The sequence below is a fragment of the Ziziphus jujuba genome, chromosome 11 (genome assembly GCF_031755915.1).
Source record: "Ziziphus jujuba cultivar Dongzao chromosome 11, ASM3175591v1".
NCBI classification, from domain to species: Eukaryota; Viridiplantae; Streptophyta; class Magnoliopsida; order Rosales; family Rhamnaceae; genus Ziziphus; species Ziziphus jujuba.
Genome location: NC_083389.1, coordinates 14,229,930 through 14,253,196, shown reverse-complemented (window position 1 = coordinate 14,253,196; position 23,267 = coordinate 14,229,930). Strand labels below are relative to the sequence as shown.

The 23,267-nt window shown below is 33.5% G+C and overlaps 5 protein-coding genes across 5 annotated transcripts; 3 read left to right on the top strand and 2 right to left on the bottom strand.

Moving 5' to 3' along the window:
* Positions 1-931: 931 nt before the first annotated feature.
* LOC107432591 (protein trichome birefringence-like 42) lies at positions 932-4,129 on the top strand. The gene is made up of 5 exons (XM_048465988.2): positions 932-1,601; positions 1,945-2,116; positions 2,254-2,426; positions 2,546-2,704; positions 3,221-4,129. The coding sequence occupies exons 1-5, from the start codon at positions 1,327-1,329 to the stop codon at positions 3,519-3,521; spliced, it is 1,080 nt and encodes a 359-aa protein (XP_048321945.2). The 5' UTR covers positions 932-1,326; the 3' UTR covers positions 3,522-4,129.
* On the bottom strand, positions 3,753-7,953 carry LOC107432597 (large ribosomal subunit protein uL13c). Its single transcript, XM_016043779.4, has 4 exons — positions 7,606-7,953; positions 6,522-6,707; positions 5,006-5,176; positions 3,753-4,213 (listed from the first exon to the last, which is right to left on the bottom strand). Exons 1-4 carry the CDS (start codon positions 7,882-7,884, stop codon positions 4,097-4,099), a joined length of 753 nt encoding a protein of 250 aa, XP_015899265.1. The 5' UTR covers positions 7,885-7,953; the 3' UTR covers positions 3,753-4,096.
* Positions 7,954-8,994: 1,041 nt separating this feature from the next.
* Positions 8,995-12,899, top strand: LOC107432592 (protein VTE6, chloroplastic). Its single transcript, XM_016043766.4, has 5 exons — positions 8,995-9,525; positions 10,263-10,516; positions 10,911-11,034; positions 11,975-12,079; positions 12,457-12,899. Exons 1-5 carry the CDS (start codon positions 9,079-9,081, stop codon positions 12,550-12,552), a joined length of 1,026 nt encoding a protein of 341 aa, XP_015899252.2. The 5' UTR covers positions 8,995-9,078; the 3' UTR covers positions 12,553-12,899.
* Positions 12,900-13,325: 426 nt separating this feature from the next.
* On the top strand, positions 13,326-15,270 carry LOC107432600 (protein ROOT INITIATION DEFECTIVE 3). Its single transcript, XM_016043784.4, has one exon. It carries the CDS (start codon positions 13,855-13,857, stop codon positions 15,154-15,156), a length of 1,302 nt encoding a protein of 433 aa, XP_015899270.2. The 5' UTR covers positions 13,326-13,854; the 3' UTR covers positions 15,157-15,270.
* A 1,111-nt stretch (positions 15,271-16,381) lies between these two features.
* Positions 16,382-21,825, bottom strand: LOC107432609 (B-box zinc finger protein 22). The gene is made up of 3 exons (XM_016043791.4): positions 21,327-21,825; positions 19,582-20,010; positions 16,382-17,110 (listed from the first exon to the last, which is right to left on the bottom strand). Exons 1-3 carry the CDS (start codon positions 21,507-21,509, stop codon positions 16,832-16,834), a joined length of 891 nt encoding a protein of 296 aa, XP_015899277.1. The 5' UTR covers positions 21,510-21,825; the 3' UTR covers positions 16,382-16,831.
* Positions 21,826-23,267: the final 1,442 nt, after the last annotated feature.

Sequence of the window (23,267 nt, the reverse complement as noted above, 5' to 3'; positions counted from 1 at the left end):
TTACAATGAGACAAATATTTTTGAAAAATTATCACTTAGATCCTATTAATTAGTTTTTGTCCATTAATTTTAACTGTTTAAGTTTATAATTGTATTTTAATAGTATTATTTAATTAAAAATGCTGATATTTAACATTACTTTTTACCTTTAACTATAAAAATTAACTTTAAAAAAGGGACAAATGAGCATATATAAAAAAAAAATGAAGAAAATTAATGATAATTTTTTAAAAATATGAAACCTATATGTAATTACAATAAAATTAAAAAGATCGAGCTGAAATTTGTTCTTTATTCTGAAATATATATATATATATATATATATGTGGCTAACAATTAATTTAATTGCTTGCATTGAATTACAATTAATTTAATTTGCTTGTATTGAATTTTACTTCACTTTGTAAGGATTTATTTATAATTGGTATCTAGTTTATAATAATAAATTTCTCAACCAATGAATTAGTATTTGCAATATTACTTAGTTAATAAACAAAATTGGTTTAATAAGTAGAATTAATATTTTTTCTTAAAAGACTGTCAATTTTTTTTTTTATCATTTATAACAATTCTCCATAATTTTTCTTAATGTTTCAAATTCACAATCTTTAATTGTTACTAAAGGAAAAAAAATATGTTACTTTCAATGTCAGTATATAAATTGAATTTTTCTTTAGTTATAAGGACAACATTGAAAAGTAAAAACTCTTGAAAACAGAATTAATTTAATTATTAAAAAAAAAAAACGGCAGACAATTGAATTTATTGTCTTGCCTTTTATGTTTTTTCTTTTCTTCATTTATGTGTCTTGGTTGTTAATTACTTTTGTACTTTTGGGGCCACACGGCTGCAACAGTATCTTCCTCTTTTTTTATTTTTTTCTTTTTTCCTGCATAATAACTTAATTACCATAACAATATCTTTTCCCTGTAAAATTACCAATTCAACAAATTCTCTTTCTGTTTCTTTTATTTTATTTTTTTTCTTCTGGGTGGAAAAATTCAATATTATTCATAAACATATACATAAACAATCGTTCATTTTCTTCTTCCATACTTCATACCAGCACATTGCTGAATTTAACATGTCTTTGATTTTGCGCTATCATTGAGTAATTTTCTTATTTTTCTTTTTGGTAATTGAGTAAAGTTATTTCTTATAAAGTTACAAGTAATATCAGAGACATAAATAAATATATCTTACAAAAATACATATACATAGACACACATCAATATTCCTGTATTTCCCTTATGAATTTTGAGTAGTGGGATTATTAAGTTCCCAGGTTGTAATAATTATCAGTTTGTGGTTGTGCAGGATATAGATATGGATGGGAGGGCTTTCATTTGGGTGGGTGTTTTATGCATAGCGTCAACAATCTTAGGCTACCGAGGAGTGGAGGAAAAAGTAGATGTTGGTGAAGAAGGATATAAATCAAACGGCTGTGATTATTTTGAAGGGAGTTGGGTTTACAGCAATTCATACCCTCTATATGCAGCAGGCGATTGTCCTTTCATAGGTTTCAATTGCTTAGACAATGGCAGACCTGACCAAGATTACCTCAAGTATAAATGGAAGCCCACTGCCTGTGACCTTCCTAGGTGTGTGTATATATATATATATATATATATTTCCTCTCATTTTTTCTTTTTCATTTTTTATTATTATTTAAGGTAAAAAATTTAAATTTGGAATAATTTTGATAAAAAAAATAATAATAATTTTATCACTAAATGGTCCGAGGCAACAAGCTTCTTCAATTTCATTTATTTATTGTAGTCATATATGCTGGATTAATTAATTAAACAAATAAGACTAACATGTCAAGTGAAATTTTCTCACACGATATGCTCACCTACACCAATGGAGTTATGGGGTTTCAAACACACTCCCAAATTAGTGTCAGATTCAAGTTTTTCTATCATTCTAATCATGGCATTACAGGTTTAATGGTGAGGATTTCTTGGAGAGAAACAGAGGAAAAAGTATAATGTTTGTTGGGGACTCTCTAAGTAATAATATGTGGCAGTCACTAACATGCATGCTTCATACAGCAGTCCCAAATTCTAATTTCTCATTAACTCAAACAGGAAAGCTCTCCACATTTTCATTTCCGGTACCATTGTTCAATGTTTATACTACTTTCCCATAATATTGTTTTTTTTTTTTTTTTTTTTTACTCCCCCACTTTCTTCCATTTTACTTTCGTTTTAGATATTTGAAAAAAGTTATTTATTTATTTATTTTTGGTAGGAATTTGGAGTCTCAATTATGTTTCTGCAAAATGGGTTTCTTGTGGACTTGGCTTATGAGAAAATTGGCAAAGTCCTAAAGCTCGATTCTATCAGCAGTGGCGACCAATGGAAAGCAGACACGTTGATCTTCAACACCTATCATTGGTGGATTCATACAGGGCGTTTTAAAACGTGGGAATATATTTTCTTCAAAATCCCACTTAGAACAGAATTAATTGATTTTTTTAACTAATTATATATTTATATATGTATATATGTATATATATATATATATATATATTCTGCTGCAGATGGGATTACTTTCAAGTAGGAAACAAGATAGTGGAAGAAATGGATCGTATGGAGGCTTTCAAGATAGCAATAACAACTTGGTCTAAATGGGTTGATTCTAATGTTGATACTTCGAAGACTAAAGTCTTTTACCAAGGAGTTTCTGCATTTCATTTCAAGTATAAGCTCCTCACCCTCACTCTCACTAAGCTAACCTCTTATTACCAATAAATATATAAATAAATTATAGAGTCATTAAATTTATTTATTAAAATTTGAATTCTAAGTTGACTTGTTATTGTTTACTATGTTTGCATTTTATACAATTACTTGTCAAAGAAGTAATGCCAAATTTTCTTTAAGAAAATGTTTCGCCATATGATTATTTTTTTGAAATAATAAACTTTCTGGATCACTTTGCGATATTCCAATGCATTAGATCGTATTAGATATAATTATTTTAAATTTTTATTGTGTTAAATGTGAAATAGTTTAGTCTGATCCAATATAATTAAAAATTCTAAATGACTTTTTTTTATGTTGGATATGGCCAACTGGTGAAACCAATGCTCAATTCTCCATGTGTTTGCAAAACAAATCCTTTATAGAAATTATAGGGGATGGACATTTGACCTTTTTTTCTGTATCCCTTTTGCAATACTTTTTTAGCTTGTGATGAATTTATTTATTTTCAGTGGCAGAGATTGGGGTGAACCAGAGGCAAAGAATTGTCAAGGACAAACCCAACCAGTGGAAGGATCAGAGTATCCAGGGCCTAGTAATCCAGGAGAAGCCATTGTAAAGGATGTAGTAAGTTCCATGGAGAAGAAGGTGTATTTGCTTGACATCACTTTGCTTACACAACTAAGAAAAGATGGCCATCCTTCTATTTATGCTGGCCAAGGAAGCAAGCTTGTGGACTGCAGTCACTGGTGTCTTGCGGGGGTTCCTGATTCTTGGAATGAAATTCTATATGCCCTTTTGCTCCAAAATTAGAATTCTTTTCCTTTTTTTATTTAAGTTTGATGTATTAAAAGAAAAATCAATAAAATAAAAATTTGACCAAGAGTATCTTCCGCTTTTACTGCATTTCAATTTCTAGTTCTTATCTTCGACCCTAGTGTCATGCCCCTTTTCTTTTCCAACCATGTAAATCATGTACAATTCATGATTTAGTTTATGTAAAATTTGAAAGAGACTTTTCACTTTTTCTGTAAAAATAGTATGTAGTGGAATACATGTATTGATATAAAATAATTTTTATAAAATACATGTCAAATGTCAATCATGGTGTAACACTGATTGCATATTCCATGTTAAGCAATTGAAACCTACAAAATAAACTTCTTCATCAGATTTCAACACCATACCATGAAGGGAAAGAACTAGATTGATACAAAAATTACAGAAAGGACATCTATAAACAAAAACACAGAGAATAAAACAACAGGCTTCCACGCCAATAAGCTGAAACATGAAAATCAGAACCCTAGAAACCAAAAACTATGATGGTCTTGTAACCATGGTCTAAGGACAGTCTCCTCAACAAATTTTGTGCTGCATTTGCTGCTTTATCTTTCCTTCTTTATTCTTTTGTCCCTTATTGGCAAGTCAATGGGCTTCTGAGCCTCATGAGGATGATCTGGGCCCTTGTAAACCTTTAAGTGGTTAAAGAGTGCTCTGCCAAGCTGCAAAGGAAAATCATCGGTTGAACAGCTTAGTTGGGGAGTCGATAAAAATATACATTTACAGTAATGATAAAGAAAACATCTGTAGTCTCTGCTTAAAGGTAATAAAACATTGCTAACACTAACTGATACAGGCCACAGTGTATGGATAATTATAATCATCTTCACTGCATATTTTGAAGTAAAAGTTTATGTGCAGCACTGTATATTATTTGTAGCTGGATGATACTGAAAATTATATGGAACTAATAGCGTTTTTCATGGAAAATCCAACTTTTTAAGAACAGATATTTAAAGCGTACTTATTTAGGAAAGTTCTGTTTCCACAATTCCTGCATTCTTGGAGCTGCACAAGATAGCCTAAAACATAAATGATTACAAGCCTAAGGAATATTATTTCTGTCCTCAACTAAACTATATGCTTCTAGCAACAAATATTGTGAATTCTAATAGCAATGGATAAAACATGTTACCCAAAGCATAAAAATTCATGTTTTGGCTTATTGACCCAACGGCAAATTCAATCAAGAAATTTCACTCTAGTTCAATAATTCTAATAGATGGCAGAAAATCTAGCAGGGAGAAATGTTTACATATAGTGTCCAGTTCAGCAATATTACAACGAGTGCAGTAGATTTTATTGAAAAGCCTAGCTTTTCATCCTTAAATTATGAAGCTTTATAGCTTAACTTACCAATTCAGACATATACATCAAAGGAAAAACTATATACTTGTTAGTAATTAAATAAATTGATAAATAAGAAATACTGACTTAAAGATTAAGCAACTTACCCTTCCTTTGGGAAGCATACCACGAACAGCATGTTCAATAATTCTTTCAGGGATTCTTTGTTGTAACTGGTCAAAAGTTTCCACTTTCATACCACCTGGTCGTCCTGAATGCCTCCTATAGAGCTTTTGGGTTCTTTTCTTGCCAGATACAGCAACTTTTTCTGCATTCACCTGTTAAGTCCAAATGCAAGAAAATCTTTTAAGCCCATACATATATACAAACTTATTACAAAATAAAATAATCCAGAGTTTGCATAAAAAAATTTTTAAACAAAAATTAAAAAAGAAGAAGAAGAAGAAGAAGAAGAAGAAGAAAAGGGAACAACATATATTCTTTTATTTATAGACCCACTATCTTATTGATTGGCCTAAACGACATTATGAGTGATCAATCAAAACCACCATTACCTTCGATTTTGCTAGGCATGAAATAAAAAAATCTTTAAAAAATTCACACCTGGCATCCAGTCATGGTAAAGATTAATGAGCATCTAAATCTAGTAGTTAGTTGATGCTACAGCCTATGATAGTAACTATAATAACATCTATGCATCTAATGATGGAAGAATGATAACAATGACCAAGAAATAAGGTTTCATTTGTTTCCACGCTAACATTTGAAATGTTTCCATTTCTTAGGGGACCTAAAAGCTCTGCTTGATCCTTAGGTGCATTTGCACTCAACTACCTCCAATATCTCTGGAATAAAATTTTCTTCAAAAGGATATTCAAAAGTATCCTATAATGAACTAATGAAGCCTCACTCAACATCTATTAGAAACATACACAAAATCTAGACACCAGTTTGGGCTTTTCTTAAGAATACAGAGCATGTGCCTTCTACTCTTCCCAAAAGGTGAGCAGCACTGCACAACATATGACCAAGTAAAGAAGCTTGACTATGGGTAGAAGAATCATGCAATTACAGAATATACGGCAAGGTCAAACTAAGCCAAAGAAAAATCAGCTCATTCACAGGAGAAGTAACATTGAAAGCTGATAAGAATCCCAATGCCAAAATTATCCAACAGTCCAACACTTTTATCCAACAAATGGATACAATAATCAAATATTTGCAACCAGCCATAACCTAGACATGCTACAATTTTCCATGTGAAGGAGAATATAAACTAAATCAATGAAATAAATTAAAGGCTATATGGTGGGTGTAGATAACAATAGTCACCAAGCCAACAATGGAGACAATTTATAGATTAAAAACAATAATAACAAAGAAGAAGAAGGACCAAACTGAAAAATAAGCATTAAGGAAAGACGACAACAAGATGCTATAAACTTATATCAGTTGCAATAACATTCTCATCTTCATAATATTTATGTTGAGGATTAGACATCAACTAACAAGAAATAATCCTAATAAATAACAATCACCATAAGAAACTATAAAAATTACACCTTACCATTTCTAGATACTTCAAAAGGGAATTACAATGTAGCCATTATTCACTAAATATCAGAAAATAAAATGCATAGGATAATTATGTTAACTACATACCACAATGACAAATGCCCCCATGTCCACACTTGGTGTATATGTTGCCAAATTCTTCCCACGGATATAAATGGCAATTGTGGATGCCAACCTTCCAAGAATCTTGTCTGTGGCATCAACAATAAACCATGGCTTATCCGTGTTCACATGATCTGCAGCTTTTGGATACCATGTTTTATTCCAAATGTCCTACAATTCAAAAAAGTAGGTGAATCTTAACTTTAAGTGACAAATGAGTATTATATCTATAATGTAGATATCTTTAGCAACTATATAAAAAGAAATTTAGTAATGCATTATCAAAATAAGCCAATTTAAATTGATGAAAACAACAATCAGTAGACATACCCATAATCAGACGACTTTCAAACTAATTTATGCATGGTACTTTGTAAAGCTTAAACTTTCTCCAACATGGTATGAAGCATATGAAAGCAGTTTAGATTAGTGTAAAAATATAACGCTGGAAACTCTTAGGAGATGTAGTTTACATTCTTATACAAAGGGACCATTTTGAGTATCAGAAAATGAAACACTTTGCAAACTGTCAATACAGATATATAATAAATACAAATTCGTTAAGAACACATCAGATGATATGATGCTGGAAACCATAGTTTGACGACAAATATCAACTTCTGGGAACAAAACCTATACGGTACAAAGAAAGATTTGAAGGCGCAAATTATCAACATATTCACATTGTTCTTCTGTCAAATTATCATTTTTCCCAGTACATCATCACTGATTTACCAAACTATCTTTATTTTGAATCTTAAAAAAATGCTTAGAAAAAAAAAATGAGAAATTTTCTAGTACCCTCTTTCTATCATGCTGTAAATTCCATAAAATTATACGTAGAAGGGTCTGTTAACACTTAATCGCTAATTGGGTCCTCAACGGGACACAAAACTCTAAAAAAAAAAAAAAAAAAAAAATCCTCCTCTTATCCACATTTTCTAGGCAAACAAACAGACTAAACAAAATGAAGATATAAGTATACCTAGCGTGTGTGAGAGAGAGAGAGAGAGAGAGAGAGAGAGAGAGAGAGAGAGAGAGAGAGAGAGGGAGGAGGGAAGGGACATACAGGGCCGTCGACTTCAGATTGCTCGAACATCCATCGTTGGTCAAGGGGAATATGAGGGATATCCTTAGAAGAATGAACCCGGAAGCTACTTCTCCCTTTGTTATCAGCAAGAGGAAACCTGGGGGTGGAGATTGTAGGAAAGCAAGGTGCGATTGAGAAACCAACAAATGGGGTTTTAGAGTTGCTGAGAGAAGAAGTGAATGGGAGTGGTCTTGAAGAAGAAGAAGACGAAGACAACACCAACGAAGACGACGAAGCAGAGACTATCTGTATCGCCATTCTCTCTCCCACTGTCTCTCTTGCTTTGAGCTTCACCCTGATAAATGCGGATAAGATACCCACTGGGCAGCATAAAGAAAAACGCTCTCTTCGCTTTTGGCTTCTCTGTCATTTCAATAAAAAATAGACACTTTTTTTTTTTACTCAAAAAAAAAAAAAAAAAACAAAACAAAAACAAAAACAAAATTTGACGGATTTTCTTTTTTCTGTTTTTTATTTTAAACCATCCAAATGGAAATTGTCTGGCTTTTCAAGAAGTAGATATTGAAAAATAATCCTAATTGTAAAATATTTTAATACCACCTTTTTTTTTTCTTGTATTATTTAAAGTTAAAACAATTTAGATGTCCCATTGAAAAAAAAGAAAAAAAAGATTAAAGAAACACCATTTAGATGAAAATGTTAGTCACCTTCCTAGGTTACAAAAATTATCGTATTAAATACTTAATTTTGGATGTTTACATTTTATTATTTTTTTTAAAAAAAAATCAATGGATTTATTTTGTGCAAATCTATTTACATGTATAATAATATTTAGGCTAATTTCATATTTACCCTAAACTGCCATCTCACTTTCTTCCCCCAGATTATTGTTTCTTTTTATACCTTTTAGTAAATTATACATTTTATTTTCTAAAAAATTTAACCAAATAAATCATACACATTGTACAAAAAGTAAAACATAATATTATAAAACTGTTTTCAAATAAAATTACAGAAAAAAAAAACTTTTTTGATAGATACAAGAACTCTACAATTAATTTTATCAAACTCATCTATAGAAAATTTGTATTTTTTTTTTTTTATTGTTCATGAATACCATCAAAACTATTTTAATAGATTAAAGCGAAACAATGGCAAATATGACACGTTTTATAATTTAGGAAGTAAAATAATATAAAATGCAATTTTCATTCTAATAATTATTATTATTATTTTCTTTGGAATGGTATAAATGTTTTATACAATTCTTTTATTTGTTTTAAAAAAAAAAAAAAACAAAAAAGGGTTTTAGGTACTCGATGTTGTATGATGGAGCTGAAAATCCAAACTTTGAACCGCTTCATGTCGGGTCAAATACGGCAAAGTTCCACAAACCAGCTCAAATGACTCGTCGGTAGCTTCACGCACATTACGAACCTTTTGGAAGCAATGAAAAAATAAATAAAAAATAAAAAAAATAAAAAAATAAAAATGGGAATGTCGTCACCGTCAATGCAACCTCCTCTGCTTCACATCAAATCTCTTCCAATTCGTTGCCAACATTTCCAGCAACCTTCTTCCTTTTCTTCTTCCTTCTTCCCAATCTTTCCCAAATCAACAACAACGACAACAACAAAAACCCTAATTCTGAACCCTATCCGTAGAAAACCCTCCAACAGTAATAAGCTCGCCACCATGCCCCAGGCTGCCAATCATGTCCAGGCCGCTGTATCCGAGGTTCTTAAACTCATCCAAACGTCTCCGCCCACTTGGAAATCCGCACTCCTCAGCAATGTCTTGATCTTCGTTGCCGGTTACAGAATCTTGGTGTCTGGCCTCTCTCTCTCCGGCATTGCTGCTGCGTTCTTGCTTGGCACTCTCACTTGGCGTGCTTTTGCTCTACCTGGTTTCCTCCTTGTCGCCACCTACTTCGTCATTGTGAGTTCTCTGTATATGAATGTTAATTAAAATTTGGGGTGTTTTATATTTTATATTATTTTTTCTGGGTTTAGGTTGGTTTTCGTTAATTTCCCAGAATATGATAATGGTGTTCTTCTTCTTTTTTTTTTTTTTTTTTTTAGAGAGGAAAAATTATAAATACTAGAATTAGCAAGTTTCTTGCTTTAGAGTTTGTCTTAACAATCTTCTTTAAGATAGGAAGTCTGAGAAAAGGAAACAGAGCCTACTTTGGATGGTGATAGATCATAATTTGTATCTTCAATCAATCAGCTTAATAGTTTTAACACTATCTTTCTATTTTTCTTGTTGCTTCGTGGCTGACTGTGGAGTTTTATTAACCACATGGATTATGAACGGTGTTTTTCGGATCAGGAACTAAATTTTGCCTTAACTTTATAAATGCAGCTTACTGTGTCTGCATGTTTAACGTATTGGGTGTGCTATAGCCACATTTTATTGAACTGGTTGTGAATCAAGACTCGTTGCCTTGTGAATAGTTCTTGCTAGCAATCTGACTTTCTATGGAAATAGAGAGTAATTTCACTCTTCCAACTTTCTTTAGGGGTACGGAGAATTTTGGGAATCTGTTTGGTTGGAAACTGACTTGTTTATGAACTAATAAATAAGCATCTTTATCTTTTCTGAAACTAATTGCTAAGCAGATTGCAATTTATCTGTCTTCCATGTTATGGGGTTCCAAATTTTGATCCCATTAGGGCACAGGGGCAACAAAAGTGAAAATGGCACAAAAGGAGGCTCAGGGAGTTGCCGAAAAGAGGAAAGGAAGAAGAGGACCAGGCAGTGTTATTGGATCCAGCACTGCTGGCTGTGTCTGTGCTTTTCTTTCGATATTTGGAGTAGGGGGAGAGGCATATTACCGGCTTTGGCAACTAGGTTTTGTTGCTAGTTTCTGTACTAAGTTGAGTGATACCGTCTCAAGTGAAATAGGAAAGGCATATGGCAAAACAACGTAAGTTGTGTGTCTCTGCTGGTGTGGATTGTAAACTTAATTTTTATATTATCAGTGTTCACTTGCTATGTTCTTAAATTATGAGAATTTATAAATTACTTTGTCCTTATTGATTTCGTGACTTAAGTTGAGTTCCACCTCCAAATGCTCAGTATTGCATAGCTTTTAAACCTAGTATATTATGCACTAACCACCTGAAAACATCTGAACAAATGCTGCCAGCACTTGCTTCAGAATTCATGATGTTTTTCTACTTTCTCATTGTTGGGGACCTTGTATAAAGCTACGTGGTATTTTTTTTTTTTTTTTTTGGGGGTTATTTTGGCTTCTGTGTATGTTTTGTTTTATGCTGTTATAAAATATTCACATCTTCCAAATTGGTGCTTCATGATAGGTATTTGGTTACAACACTTAAGGTAGTACCAAGAGGAACAGAAGGGGCCGTTAGTCTTGAGGGTACATTTGCTGGACTTTTAGCCTCAATTTCTCTTGCATCTGTTGGGTGTCTCATGGGTCAGGTAATGTTTACTATATTATTACTCTTTACATAAATGTAACTTTCTTTTGAAGTTTCTTAGGTTTGTATATCTATACATCCTTATCATTGATTGTGCACTCATAGGAGCTTTAAGCTATTCATTCAATTGAAAGAACCAAGATAATAAGTCTTTTTTCTTAAATGTCTTATGGTGTATGTTGCTAATTAGCTTTGCCACTGTGCCCATCAAATGGTAGACCATTTGGATTATCTTAAATTTCTTGTAAACATGTGTTTTTTTCTCTTCTTTATCTCTTCATATTTACCTATCATGCTATGCCATTCAGCATCACAACACCACCAATATGCTTGCTTTTTTTCTTTCTTTGCTACTGCAAATTAGACCAGTTACTTTATATTTTAAAATAAACCCAACTCAAAATTTCAATAGCATTGATACGTAGCCATATACAGAGGGACATAGGCACAATCACACATGATGTACAGCACGTCAAACTCTTAAAAAATCTAGTTGTGATGATGTATAAAATTTTTCTTCCTAATATTAGCTGATTGGCAGAAATCATGTTTCCTGTATTTTTATTTCTTTTTTTTTATTTTTTTATTTTTTTATTTATTCTGCCAAAGGTACTATGGCCTGAGCAGAGGACCACTCTACTATATTTATTGACATGCAATGGATTAACCACTGCTATGCCCCTTGTGGAACTATTTTCATATATTGTTGTTAAATCTATATTCATGATGAGATAATGATGTTGCTGCCAACATGGTCAGCCTGATAGTCCAATGTTGACCTGCTGCTAGATCCCTTTTCTGATTGAAGAATGGTTCTGGCGTTCAGATATTTCTGGCAGGTTTAAAGTTGATAGAAGATGGCTTTTTCTATATGCATAAGAGAAATTGAATAAGATGTATAAAACATGGGTTTCATTTTTGCTTTCACTTTTGTGAAACAGATAAATGCATCAGAAGCAATTATATGTGTGATAGCTTCCCAAATTGCTAATCTCGGCGAGAGTATAATAGGTGCTGCACTTCAAGAGAAAGAAGGATTCCGTTGGGTATGCCACTATATCAATGACTTTTTTGTTTTTTTTTTTTTTTTTTTTCCCCTCCCCCCAAACAAGTATTATAAATATCTTAACTCAGACTGGTACTATTGGTTGGGTTGAATGGTTAAGAATGTTGAACTGAAAAATAGTTTGACAGCTACCTAGCCTGAAGTGAACTACAGATTGACCAAGATGTTTGATGGGTTTGTGTTGAATTTGGAAAGTCTTTGCTGGGTTATTTGGGGCTGAGTTGTGCAGCGGGATTTTGAAATTTGTTTCTTTATGAGTTATATGATTTGGTCCTTCATTTTGATAAGCTGATATGTCCTCTGTTTCAGTGTCTCAAATCCTACTTCTTTCATCATCTCTCTGCTCTGTTTTTGCAGCTCAACAATGATGCTGTTAATGTTATAAATATATCCATGGGCAGCATTATAGCAGTGTTGATGCAGCAATTTGTACTCCAAAACTGGCGGATGTAAATTCCTGTACACATACCTATGATGGGAGTTCTAGGACCTTGATATTGGGCGGATCAGCGCTGAAACAAATGTTCTACACAGATGACCACGACCTTACAACTAAAACAGGAGACAAATTGCAAGCAAGTTGATTTATATATCAGATGATTGGTGATTAATTTTTATTTCTGCTTTTAAAAAGGAGATAAAAAAGGTTTTTGCCTAGAGAACTGTAAAAAGAAAGGTCCAATATAAAAATGTCAATAATTATAACATAATTATTTTTTGTCTATAAAATTTTTTATTTATCATATAAAATAGGGTAAATTATATAAATATACCCTCTAGTTCCATTTTCTACACATAAATTTTACGGTCGTTGAGAATATTTTCCTTTCTTTGTTTTAATACCATTTCAATAACTACCCTTATGTTAAATTTAATGGTCAAATATGTTAGCTCTCCAGGTTAGGTTTTTCTGGAATAACAAGAATAATCTTATTGAAAAAGTTCTTTATTTACTGACAAGCCAAACATAAATATATTCAGGGGTGGATGATTAGATGGAATTTTGCGAATTGATTCAAAACAAAATTTACCGAGATGAATCAATCATTCAGACAAGCTTTTTATTTTTATAAGATTAAAAAATAAAATAAAAAATAAAAGGTTTATTTTTGAGCACGACAAAGCATTATAAGAAGTTAGCATAGAGGTCGAGTGAAGCTTTTTTACGAATTTGTAATTTTATTCAAAAAATTTAGGTCTTTTGGAACCAATATCCGTTTCAACATTTGCATTGATATCCTTAAAACTTGTAAAGTGTACAACATTAGTCCAACAAACATTAAGTCCAAAATTTCACTTGGTGACTTTTTAGCTGTTAAAAAGTAAGGGTGTGAAGATTCATGCGTTACTTAGGGGACTAATTTTGCTCCATTACAAGCTTTAGAATATGATAATTCAAATACCATATAAATCCAAAACCAACCCTGCGAAGCCACCTCAAAGCTATTGAATATTGATAACAAACCAAGTAGCTCAGCTAGTCCCAAAATTGCAAAAGGAAACAAATTCATGCAAACTATGCCACCATAAATAACCATTTATAACACCTCAAAACTTTAACTAAAACACACAAGCTGCCAAATTTGATCATCATAAGCTCCTTGTTTTCAACGCCCAAAGCACTCCAAAGCACTCTCACTTTCTCTTTAAAGTTTAAACCCATCGAAACACTCCCTCTCCACTTTCCCACCATTATTCATCATTCAACTTTTTCCTTAAATCTCCCTTTTTTTTTTTTTTTTTTTGTGGGCCCTTATGTCTCGTTGCCTAACCAGAAAAACAACAATGTCATCTTCTTCCCCATACGAAATCATCCTCACAAGCTCGCCTGACGGTCCCATTATTGCCCATGACGCTTCCTCCGGCGCCATTCTAACCCATTTCTCCGATAGCCGGTCACCTCGCCGGGGACTCGCTGTCGCCGGCAACACCTTCATCGCCGCATCCCATATCTCCCCCACCACCGCTTGCGGTTCCATCCACCTCTACAACTGGTGGTCTTCCACCGCCTTCCACAACCTCCCTGTTCCCGAGCCCGTCGCTCCGATCACCGCAACTTCCGATGGGGCGCTCATCTTCGCCGGCGGACTCTCTGGCTGTGTTTATGCTCTCTCACTCCCATCTGGAGATATCCTAAAATCACTTCCTTCACACAGTAAACCCGTTTCTTGCCTCGGAATCAGCGACGACGGGTCGCTACTGGTTTCCGGCAGCGACGACGGCACCATTGCAGTCGTCCCGATCTTCCAACTCATGGGTTCGTCGGAAAATGAAAATTCCGACTATGCGATAATGCAAAAATTCACCGCGCATTCCGATTCGGTGACAGCCATTGTTTTCGGATCTGGACTCTGCACTTCCCAGATAATCTCTTCCTCGTTGGATTTCACCTGCAAGTTCTGGAGTCTCTTGCGCGGAACCCAACTCAAAACGGTGTCTTTTCGATGCGGCATTCTAGGAATTGTTCTCGATCCGACGGAATCGGAGTTCTATGCCGCTGGGTCAGATGGGTCGGTCTACAAAGCATCCATTAATGCCGGAAGCAGAGAATTAGCAAACCCAGGTCACGAACTGGTGGAATGGACGGAAAAGCACGAAGGTCCGGTCGTATCGTTGGCTATGGTGAAGGAGGGAAGGAATCTGATAACTGCTTCGGAAGATGGGAGCGTATGGGTTTGGGATGTTGAAAGAGGGAAAGTGGTAATAGAGCTTGGAAACACCATGGGAAGCATGATCAGTGATATGGTGGTGGCTAAGGGAATTAGTTATGGGAAAGGCCATGGAAGTGGTGCTGGTAGTGATGGAAGTGGTGCTGGTAGTGGTGGTGGTGGCTCGAATAATGGAAGTGAGGAATGGAGAATTGGGTTTTGTGGAGAAGAATTGATGATGGGTTTGGGAATGAAGGAGACGATGGAAATGGAAGATGTAGTGAGAGTTGCAGAGAAAGATAGGAGTAGAGCTATTGATATGCTTGAATCTGCCATTGGTATGTATGAGAAGCTTTTGGAACTTATTCTTAAGGAGGCCAAAGGACAAAATGGTGGTGGTGGGCAGTAGACAGTAGGGGAAAGAGAGAGCGAATCTGTAAACTAATATAATGGTTAATTTGAAAAATCTGAAAATTGACAGCTTAAAATTTTTTATTTTAATCAATTAAATTTATTTTAGGAATTCAAGAAATATTTACATAATTTTATGTAACAACAAAACTGCAACTGGTAGAAATAGTAGCTAGAAAAAATGAGTGTTATATTGTTAAAAAATAAAAAATAAAGAGCATATATAGATGAAAATATAATATTTCATTAGGTGTTAATTTTCAAGGTTAATTATTTATCCTTTTTGCTCCCACATTTTACTGTAAATTCACCTGCTATTGTTCATTTCCAAAGTCGCAATCACACAGAAGGGGTTTTCTTCTGAAAAAACCAAAAAAAAAAAAAAAAAAAATCGCCAAGAAAGTTGATATGTAGATTTATAACAGTAGTCCAAATGATACAAAGTGAATAGTTTCCATAATTGAACATCCTTACTTTGTATTAATGAAAGCATAAATTTGTATTCATTAAAGCACAATTCAAATCACTCAACTAATCATCTAAATTTTCGTCCAAAATACAAAAAAGCTAATTTTTTTTAATCTCTTGGATAAGTATTTATTTGACTCTTTATCTTGAAAGATCTCTATCGTTTTGACCAAAAGCAAAAGAACTAAAATTTTTTATTCTCTTGGAAAAAAATAAAATACTTTTCTCTTTTACATAATATATATATTTTTTATTTCAGTGGATTTCAAACTTCAAACATTTGATGTTATTCATTTAAATTCCAAGCTTCCAAGTTCTGAACCAATTCTCTATCAAAAATACACATATACATTCTTAACCAGATCGGTACACTACGCATCAATTTCAAAGACGAAAATTCCTCCCTTTTTTTGTTTTTTTTAACCAAGAAGAAGTCCTCATCATAACGATCTCAGTAGAACCTATTCACAAATTTGACTACAAACCATACTATTTTAGGAGGACATACGTTAAAACCTCAGAGAAGTATAAAATTTGTTATGCAAGTGTTTCTCATGTGGCATAAAAATCAAAATGCATAAAATGTGAAAGAAAATGCTTTCGTAACAGGAAAGCAGTATACACATCACTAGCCGTTCATTGAGGCCTCTGCCTGCTGAAACATTTACACCACTGATCAAACCAATTACGTCAAGCAATTCTTTTTGGTTAACTAAAAAAAATAAAAATAAAAAAGGAAGTTAGGGCAGCCAGAATTGAAGTCCAACCTCAACAGAATTGAAACCCTTAAAACCAATACAAAGGAATTAGGGCAGCCAACGAAGAATGTATGGTTAACAACACTAGAAAAACCACTACAAATTTAACCCTATTTCCAGGTGTCCATCCAATTATAAACCTACTTAAGTATGTCAATGTATATATCCTATATACATTAACAGAACATACTTCAATTTGTTTTCTACTCTAACAACAAACCTTGTATTGATAAAAACAAGCCTTGTATGGCAAAGTGTGAAAAAGACAAAAATTATCATGTAGGATCCCATGCACATTGCTTGCACGGACGCACCACTTATTTTGATCTGATGATTTGGTGTGATCTGTGAAGTGAATAACACATAGGAGGCTATAACCACAGGTACATAAACGAGTTGCTGTAAATCTCCAAGAACCCAACTTAAGAATGGCAAATTATGCAGGGATTAGAATTGCCTTCGCCGTTTCGAGACAAAAGTATTAGTTTGACAAGCGGGCACGTTTTCCATGGGGGAGTAACATATGTCAGGAACAGACACTGGACAATCAAATGAACTATAAGAACTTTTTGGCCAGTATAAACCCGAGGCTGTAGGTGGTGAAGGTATCTGTGGCACTGTCCAGGTCGCCTCTGGTACCTGACCTAGGCACTCATCATCATCAAGCTCTTCCTCAGCTGCTTTTGAAATTGACGAATCACAATCCCCAAGCTTACCATTATCAGTCTGGTAAGTTTATCATAAGAAAGACACAGAGTCATGAGCTGTTTTCAACCGTAAAACCAGAGCTAATATATATATATATATATATATCTATGTGTGTGTGTGTGTGTGTGTGTGGGTGTGTGTGTGATAGCTACACTTGAAAAGTGGAAACTACAACTAAAACATTTTGACCACGAAAACTTATATAGCTATGTATCTCCATTTGCAAGTCTGCGAATTCAAAATTGACAAAGTTGAGGACAGAAATACTCCAACAAGCTTAGACACATGATAAGGAACAAGTGGGAATTCAAAATTGACAAAGTTGAGGACAGAAATACTCCAACAAGCTTAGACACATGACAAGGAACAAGTGGGACACGTAAAAATTAGAAATCCATGTCCCTGTACACCTGACATGTATATGTTCAATAATCCATCTAGCCAATGAGCATATATGATGCAAGAAAACTACAACTAACTATTAATATAGCCATATATGTACATATTCTAATTTCATAATAAGTCTTCGCATATTTTTAACCTGCAGTTTTTTTGTCATGATGTCCATATTTTATAACCATTAGAATAATATAAGGTTTTAAGGGCTAAATATAAAATTGAGAACCTGGTTGGAGCCATCATATTCAGCTTGATATGTTATAGAACAAATATATTCAAACGCCAAATGACAAAAAAACATTCCAAGTTTCTCTTTATAACACTTTTGACACTTCTTATAGAATACATAGCCACCCAATGTTTCCATTTGTTGTCAGACAATGAAGATAAAAACATGTTTGATAACACGTTTCAAACAAGTTGACACCAAAAAGGGTGTTAGATTTTTTAATAGAGATGCGCATAACCTTATGAGAAACTCACAAATTGCACAGCAAATATATTTCACAAAATATGCAGTGATAAGTTACATTACAAATAACTTCCATAAAGGACTATTATGGTTACATTTTCCTTTTTGTAGAAGTTCTTTTTATTATTATTATTATTATTTGAGAGGCACTTATTTTGCTATAGCCAGGTTTAAGGATATTTCTAACATAAAACAGATAACAGTTTTCCCACTTGTAAATTACAGCCAGGAGAAAAAATATACATGGGGAGAGAGAGAAGAGTGGCTGCATCTGGCTTAGCATGATGTAAGCCACAAGTTTTTTATCAACCGTATTAGCCACAAGCAAAATAATTTTAAAAGAAAAAAAGAGGAGAAATATTTTCACATTCGGCCAACCACTTTCCATGGCTTCAGCACCAGGAAGAGCTTATGAAAGAATTAATTAAGCTAAATTGCCCCCTTACTAAGAGCTAATAGACAACAGAAACACCAGAGTAATCTTAAAAAATTTCAAACTGCTCAGGCTTTACAACCCAAAATACACAACTGGCCCACATCAAATATTCATGAGTAGGTAGCTCACTAGTGCTTGAAAGTCTCTCTCAAATAACCACAAAATGATTTTCTATCTAAATGCAATGTACAATTTAAATACAGATCAGATTTCTTATGCACATACTGGTTTCATGGCCAGCAAAACAACTGCCAACCTCTCCCCATGGCTTCAACACCAGCAAGGGCTTATGAAAGACATAATTAAGCTAAAATAGTAAAGTATTAAGTGCTAATAGCCAACAGAAATACCAAAGAGTAATCTTAAAAAATTTCAAACCGCTCAGGCTTTACAACCCAAAAAATAAGACTGGCCACATCAAATATCCATGAATATGTAGCATACTAATGCTTGAAGGTCTCTCTCAAATAACCACAAGATGATTTCCCCTCTAAATGCAAAGTAGAACCTAAATGCGGATCAGATTTCTTATGCACATACTGATTTCATGGCCAGCAAAACCACCAAAAGAAAGCAGCTTCTGTTACCCAAATAATATTAAGATAACTCTCAAAATTAAGAGGCTTTGTTTAAAACCTACATCTCATCCATCAGATCAAGGCATTGATCTCATGTTTTGCTAAGAATTCCTACCGTATTGTATTACAAGCATATGAAAATATTTTTGCAGGATATGTAACTGAGCCTTTATGCTTTCACTTTCTACGCAAGTGCAAATACATGCAAGTCTGTGCAGCAATCGACAGATGATAGAGAAGCTTAGCCAGATATGCATCGATCAATGCACATAATCATAGAAGTTACTAAAAAAAATTACCATTCTCAAAATAACAAGCATGATAAGAGTATGTATTAGTCATTCTACACAATCTAAGCAGTTTCTTTCTTTCTAGAAAAAAGGAAAAAATTAGCACTGTCAAAGAAACAAGCATGAATAAAGAAATTTAGCCAACTATGCATTAGTCAATCTACTTGATCCCAGGGGGAAAAAAATAAAAATAAAAATAATATAAAATTAGCCTTGTTAAACAAACAAGTATGACTTTCCAAAAAGGTAAAAAGAAAAATTTAAAGGACACTAACAATGACCTGTACTAGACTATGGTATAGCTCAGAACATACCTTGGATGATCCATTACCCATGTACTCATAATTCTGATTAAATTCAGTTAATCCAATAAAGTCATCCATGTGCCATTGTGGAATGCCTCCATCCAAAGAACCCCCACTGAATGCCACATTTGGTCCTACAAAGTCTTGAACTCCACCATCATGGACTGGTAATACATTGTTGTGCTCACCAGCCAATGGCATTAGGTTCTCCCTTTTAGACACAGGACGAGATTTAGTTTCTGACCTTTTTTCCCCAGAGAGTGACTTGCCAGAACAAGAGGACCCACCAGGTTCAGTAGGCTCAAGACCAACTTTCACACCCGTTAGCAGGAACCTTTGATGACCAGCCACAAAGGAATTAGCAGTATGTATGGCAACATCACATTTTCGGCAAAGTAAAGCTCGATCCTCTAGACAGAAGAAATAGCCAACCATTTCCTGCAAGTTATGGTCAAGACAAAATAGATCACCAAGAAGAGAGCTGATTAGAAGAAGCAGTCAAAATTAAAAAGTTAACCCAAACAAAAATTCAAAAATGCTTCTCACTCAAAAGTTTATCTTTAAAACAGGGGGAAAAAAGGATAGCACGCTTCCCCGTGCATTGTGCTGAAAATGAATACCATAAAAAAAAGCAAAGCTCTTTCAAATAGTTAACTATCAAAATAAAAACCAAAAAATAGGGGGAAGAGAGAGAGAGAGAGAGAAGATTCTCAACCAATTCCTAAATAAAAGTAAATTCATGGTATTGAAACGAAAAAGAGCTTCCTTCACAGTTAAATTAAAAACTGATATTGCAAATGCGCACATTTCACAAACGTGCCAACTGAAATTGTTAATGGCTCAAAAAAAAAATAAAAAAATAAAAAAATAATAATTCAAGCAATAAGAATTCTAATAAATGATGAGCTTCTGCCCAAGCTTTTAGGTTATGTCTCAAGAGTAGATTCCTGTATGGAAAAGGAACACACGCACCCATGTAAATACATATAGGCACATGCATAAGTACGTAATATATTAATTTGCATAACTTGGTAAAAGAAAACTACATAAAAATGACAACGAAAACCAATATGAGCATTCTATAAATATCGTGTTTGATTTTCATTTCTCTTCATTTTTCCTTTCCCCCTTATCGATTCCATGTTCCAAAAACCTAACATGAACACAAATCAAATAACGTTCAAAATAAAAACAATCTTAGGGGGAATAACATTCAAAAGCAGAAAAGAGCATTATACTTTCAATTCCACCGATAGTAACAGCATCAAAGCAATGAAAATGCTTCGAAGTTCATGAGAAACGGATTAAGTGAAATGAAGTAGGAGAGCAAACAACAGAAGTAGAAGGATTAAAGTACTGCGCAACCCCCTGCTCAAAGTTTGAGCTTGACAAACAACATTCTTTCAGAAAAAACCCAAAAAGAAAAAAAAAAAAGGGTTCACTTTTGAGAATCCTAACTTTTATTAACTAATAATTAAATGCCAAGCGTTCACCGTTTGAGACCTCAACATGCCCTACTCTCTATGCCTCCTAACTTCTTTTTTTGCTTCCTTTTTTTTTTTTTTCTTTTTTTTCTTTTTTTTTTTTTTTTTTACTGGCGCCCTTTAAATTCCTCATTTCTTCCAAAGAAACAGATGCGAACAGTCAATCCTTTTGACCAAAATTTTCCCAGCAACCAAAGAGAGAAAGACTACACGGAATTTAAGCATCACAGAATAAGAAAGCAAAACTCAACAAAGGTGTGTGTAAAATACCTGGCAGATATCACATTTAGGCATATGAGAAGAAGAGCTCGCCAAAGGAACCCTCTGGTGTTTGCTGGCGAGCTTGTTGGCGGCGTGAACCTTCTCGTCGCAAGCCCAGCAAAGCGCCGCTTCGTCCGCACAGCATAGAACGTTGGCCTCCGCCACCTCGCACACGTTGCACTGTATCTTCATCTTCCTTTCTCTCTCTCTCTCTCTCTCTCTCTCTCTCTCTCTCTCTCTACCACTCCACTTTCTCTCTCTTTTAATCTGGAATTTTGCCACTCCAAATTCTCTCTCAGGGGGATCTAAACAATCTCTCTCTCTCTCTCTCTCTCTCTCTCTCTCTCTCTCTCCCCAACTTTCCTAAATCCCTATATCTGTCAAGTTTTTCCCCAGTCTAAAGAAAATCTCCCACCAAAAATCCTATATTTTCCCGAGAAAATCTTCGGTTTCTCTCACTATAATCCACCGCTATCTTTCTCTCTCTCTCTCTCTCTCTCTCTCTAGCGGGGCCTATCCCTCGATTAACAGCTGGCATAAACTAGAGGATATTTTTTGTGGTTGCGGGGTCTAGTACACGTGGCAACTTTTGAGGACTGTCGTCGCGCAGGAGACCGCCATTGAAATATGTGTGTACGTGGTAACAAAAATATCTTCGATTTTATACAAATTGTCTTAAAACTGTTTTTTTATTTTTTATTTTTATTTTTATTTTTAAGCAAATATACCTGCCACGGTCCCCACTAGCCTTTTTTTTTTTTTTTTTTGGGGGAAATATAGCTCCCTCCTAGCCTTGATGATTTCTAATATATCGTGTCAAAGTTATTCGTCAAAAATTTTTTTTTTCTTATTTTCACTGTGATAAACTCAATCCAAGTTTTTCTTTTTTTCTTATAAATTTAGAATTTGATCTCATCATTAATCTTGAATTTACAATTTCAAAATTATCGTCAATAATTATTTTCAGTTAGATTATTTTAAAAAAGACAACTTGATTTATTATGTTAAAAGAGTGAAAAGGAAGGAAAAAAAATCAAAATAAAGATAAAGTTTTTTTAAAGAGAATAGTTTAAATGCTTCACATTCCATATGTAATTTCAATATGGTAAAGGAGACCCTAAGTATTAACAAAGCTAAAGAAAGATACTTTGCTTTATTTTGAAACCTTTCAATATAAACAAAATACAAAATCATATAATAAAAAAAATATAAATTGTATTATTTAATAAAAATATTTTTTTTAAATTCAATAAATATTAGAAATATATGTCATTTTTTAATTTTAAGTGACTCGAGACAGTGAGATGATACTGGGAATTTTGTTTTCCATTCAGAGATAAATTATAAAAATGTCCTCATCCTGTCTCGTTTTTTAAAATGTAGATTGGAAATTTGGGATTAGGAAGCCATGCATACTACAGTCCTTTCCATCTCTGTATTCTTGTCTTGTTGCATTTTCAGCGACTTAAAGTGCATGCACATTTGTCATGATTGTACTTATAACTTTTGTATAGTGATTTATTGATTTTTTTAAAATAATAACAATAATTTGGTGTGTAAATTACGTCCTATTTGTCAGGATTGTACTTATATCTTTTGTATATTGATTTTGTTCCAAATAATAATAATAATAATTTTTTATGTGTAAATTTTGAATCTATAATTATTGTATATAAAAACAATAATTTTGGCACTTGATTGTTATAGCTAGATTTTGAAGCTAGAAATGGTTTATGATTGGCTAAGTCTTGAGCCTAACTTTACAAAATTAAGGTAGTTATTGCCGAAATAATAATAATAATAATAATTTTTACAAAATTCAAATAATTATTGTAAAATAATAATAATAATAATAATAACGATGATGATGATTAAAAAATGAATTTAATTAATCAAAACTAAAAAATACTGTACCAATCCAATCAAATAATTACTGATATCGGTTCCAAT

Excerpts from the sequence above, each read along its gene's own strand:
- LOC107432609 (XM_016043791.4), bottom strand. The coding sequence starts at position 21,509 with ATGAAGATACAGTGCAACGTGTGCGAGGTGGCGGAGGCCAACGTTCTA. Across the intron at positions 20,011-21,326 it reads CTAAATGTGATATCTGCCAG|GAAATGGTTGGCTATTTCTT; the intron begins GTATTTTACACA and ends CATAACTTGCAG. Across the intron at positions 17,111-19,581 it reads TGGGTAATGGATCATCCAAG|ACTGATAATGGTAAGCTTGG; the intron begins GTATGTTCTGAG and ends TAAACTTACCAG.
- LOC107432591 (XM_048465988.2), top strand. The coding sequence starts at position 1,327 with ATGGATGGGAGGGCTTTCATTTGGGTGGGTGTTTTATGCATAGCGTCA. Across the intron at positions 2,117-2,253 it reads TCTCCACATTTTCATTTCCG|GAATTTGGAGTCTCAATTAT; the intron begins GTACCATTGTTC and ends TATTTTTGGTAG. Across the intron at positions 2,705-3,220 it reads GTTTCTGCATTTCATTTCAA|TGGCAGAGATTGGGGTGAAC; the intron begins GTATAAGCTCCT and ends ATTTATTTTCAG.
- LOC107432592 (XM_016043766.4), top strand. The coding sequence starts at position 9,079 with ATGGGAATGTCGTCACCGTCAATGCAACCTCCTCTGCTTCACATCAAA. Across the intron at positions 9,526-10,262 it reads TCGCCACCTACTTCGTCATT|GGCACAGGGGCAACAAAAGT; the intron begins GTGAGTTCTCTG and ends TGATCCCATTAG. Across the intron at positions 10,517-10,910 it reads AAGGCATATGGCAAAACAAC|GTATTTGGTTACAACACTTA; the intron begins GTAAGTTGTGTG and ends GCTTCATGATAG.
- LOC107432597 (XM_016043779.4), bottom strand. The coding sequence starts at position 7,884 with ATGGCGATACAGATAGTCTCTGCTTCGTCGTCTTCGTTGGTGTTGTCT. Across the intron at positions 6,708-7,605 it reads AATCTGAAGTCGACGGCCCT|GACATTTGGAATAAAACATG; the intron begins GTATGTCCCTTC and ends TTTGAATTGTAG. Across the intron at positions 4,214-5,005 it reads GTATGCTTCCCAAAGGAAGG|CTTGGCAGAGCACTCTTTAA; the intron begins GTAAGTTGCTTA and ends TTTCCTTTGCAG.
- LOC107432600 (XM_016043784.4), top strand. The coding sequence starts at position 13,855 with ATGTCTCGTTGCCTAACCAGAAAAACAACAATGTCATCTTCTTCCCCA.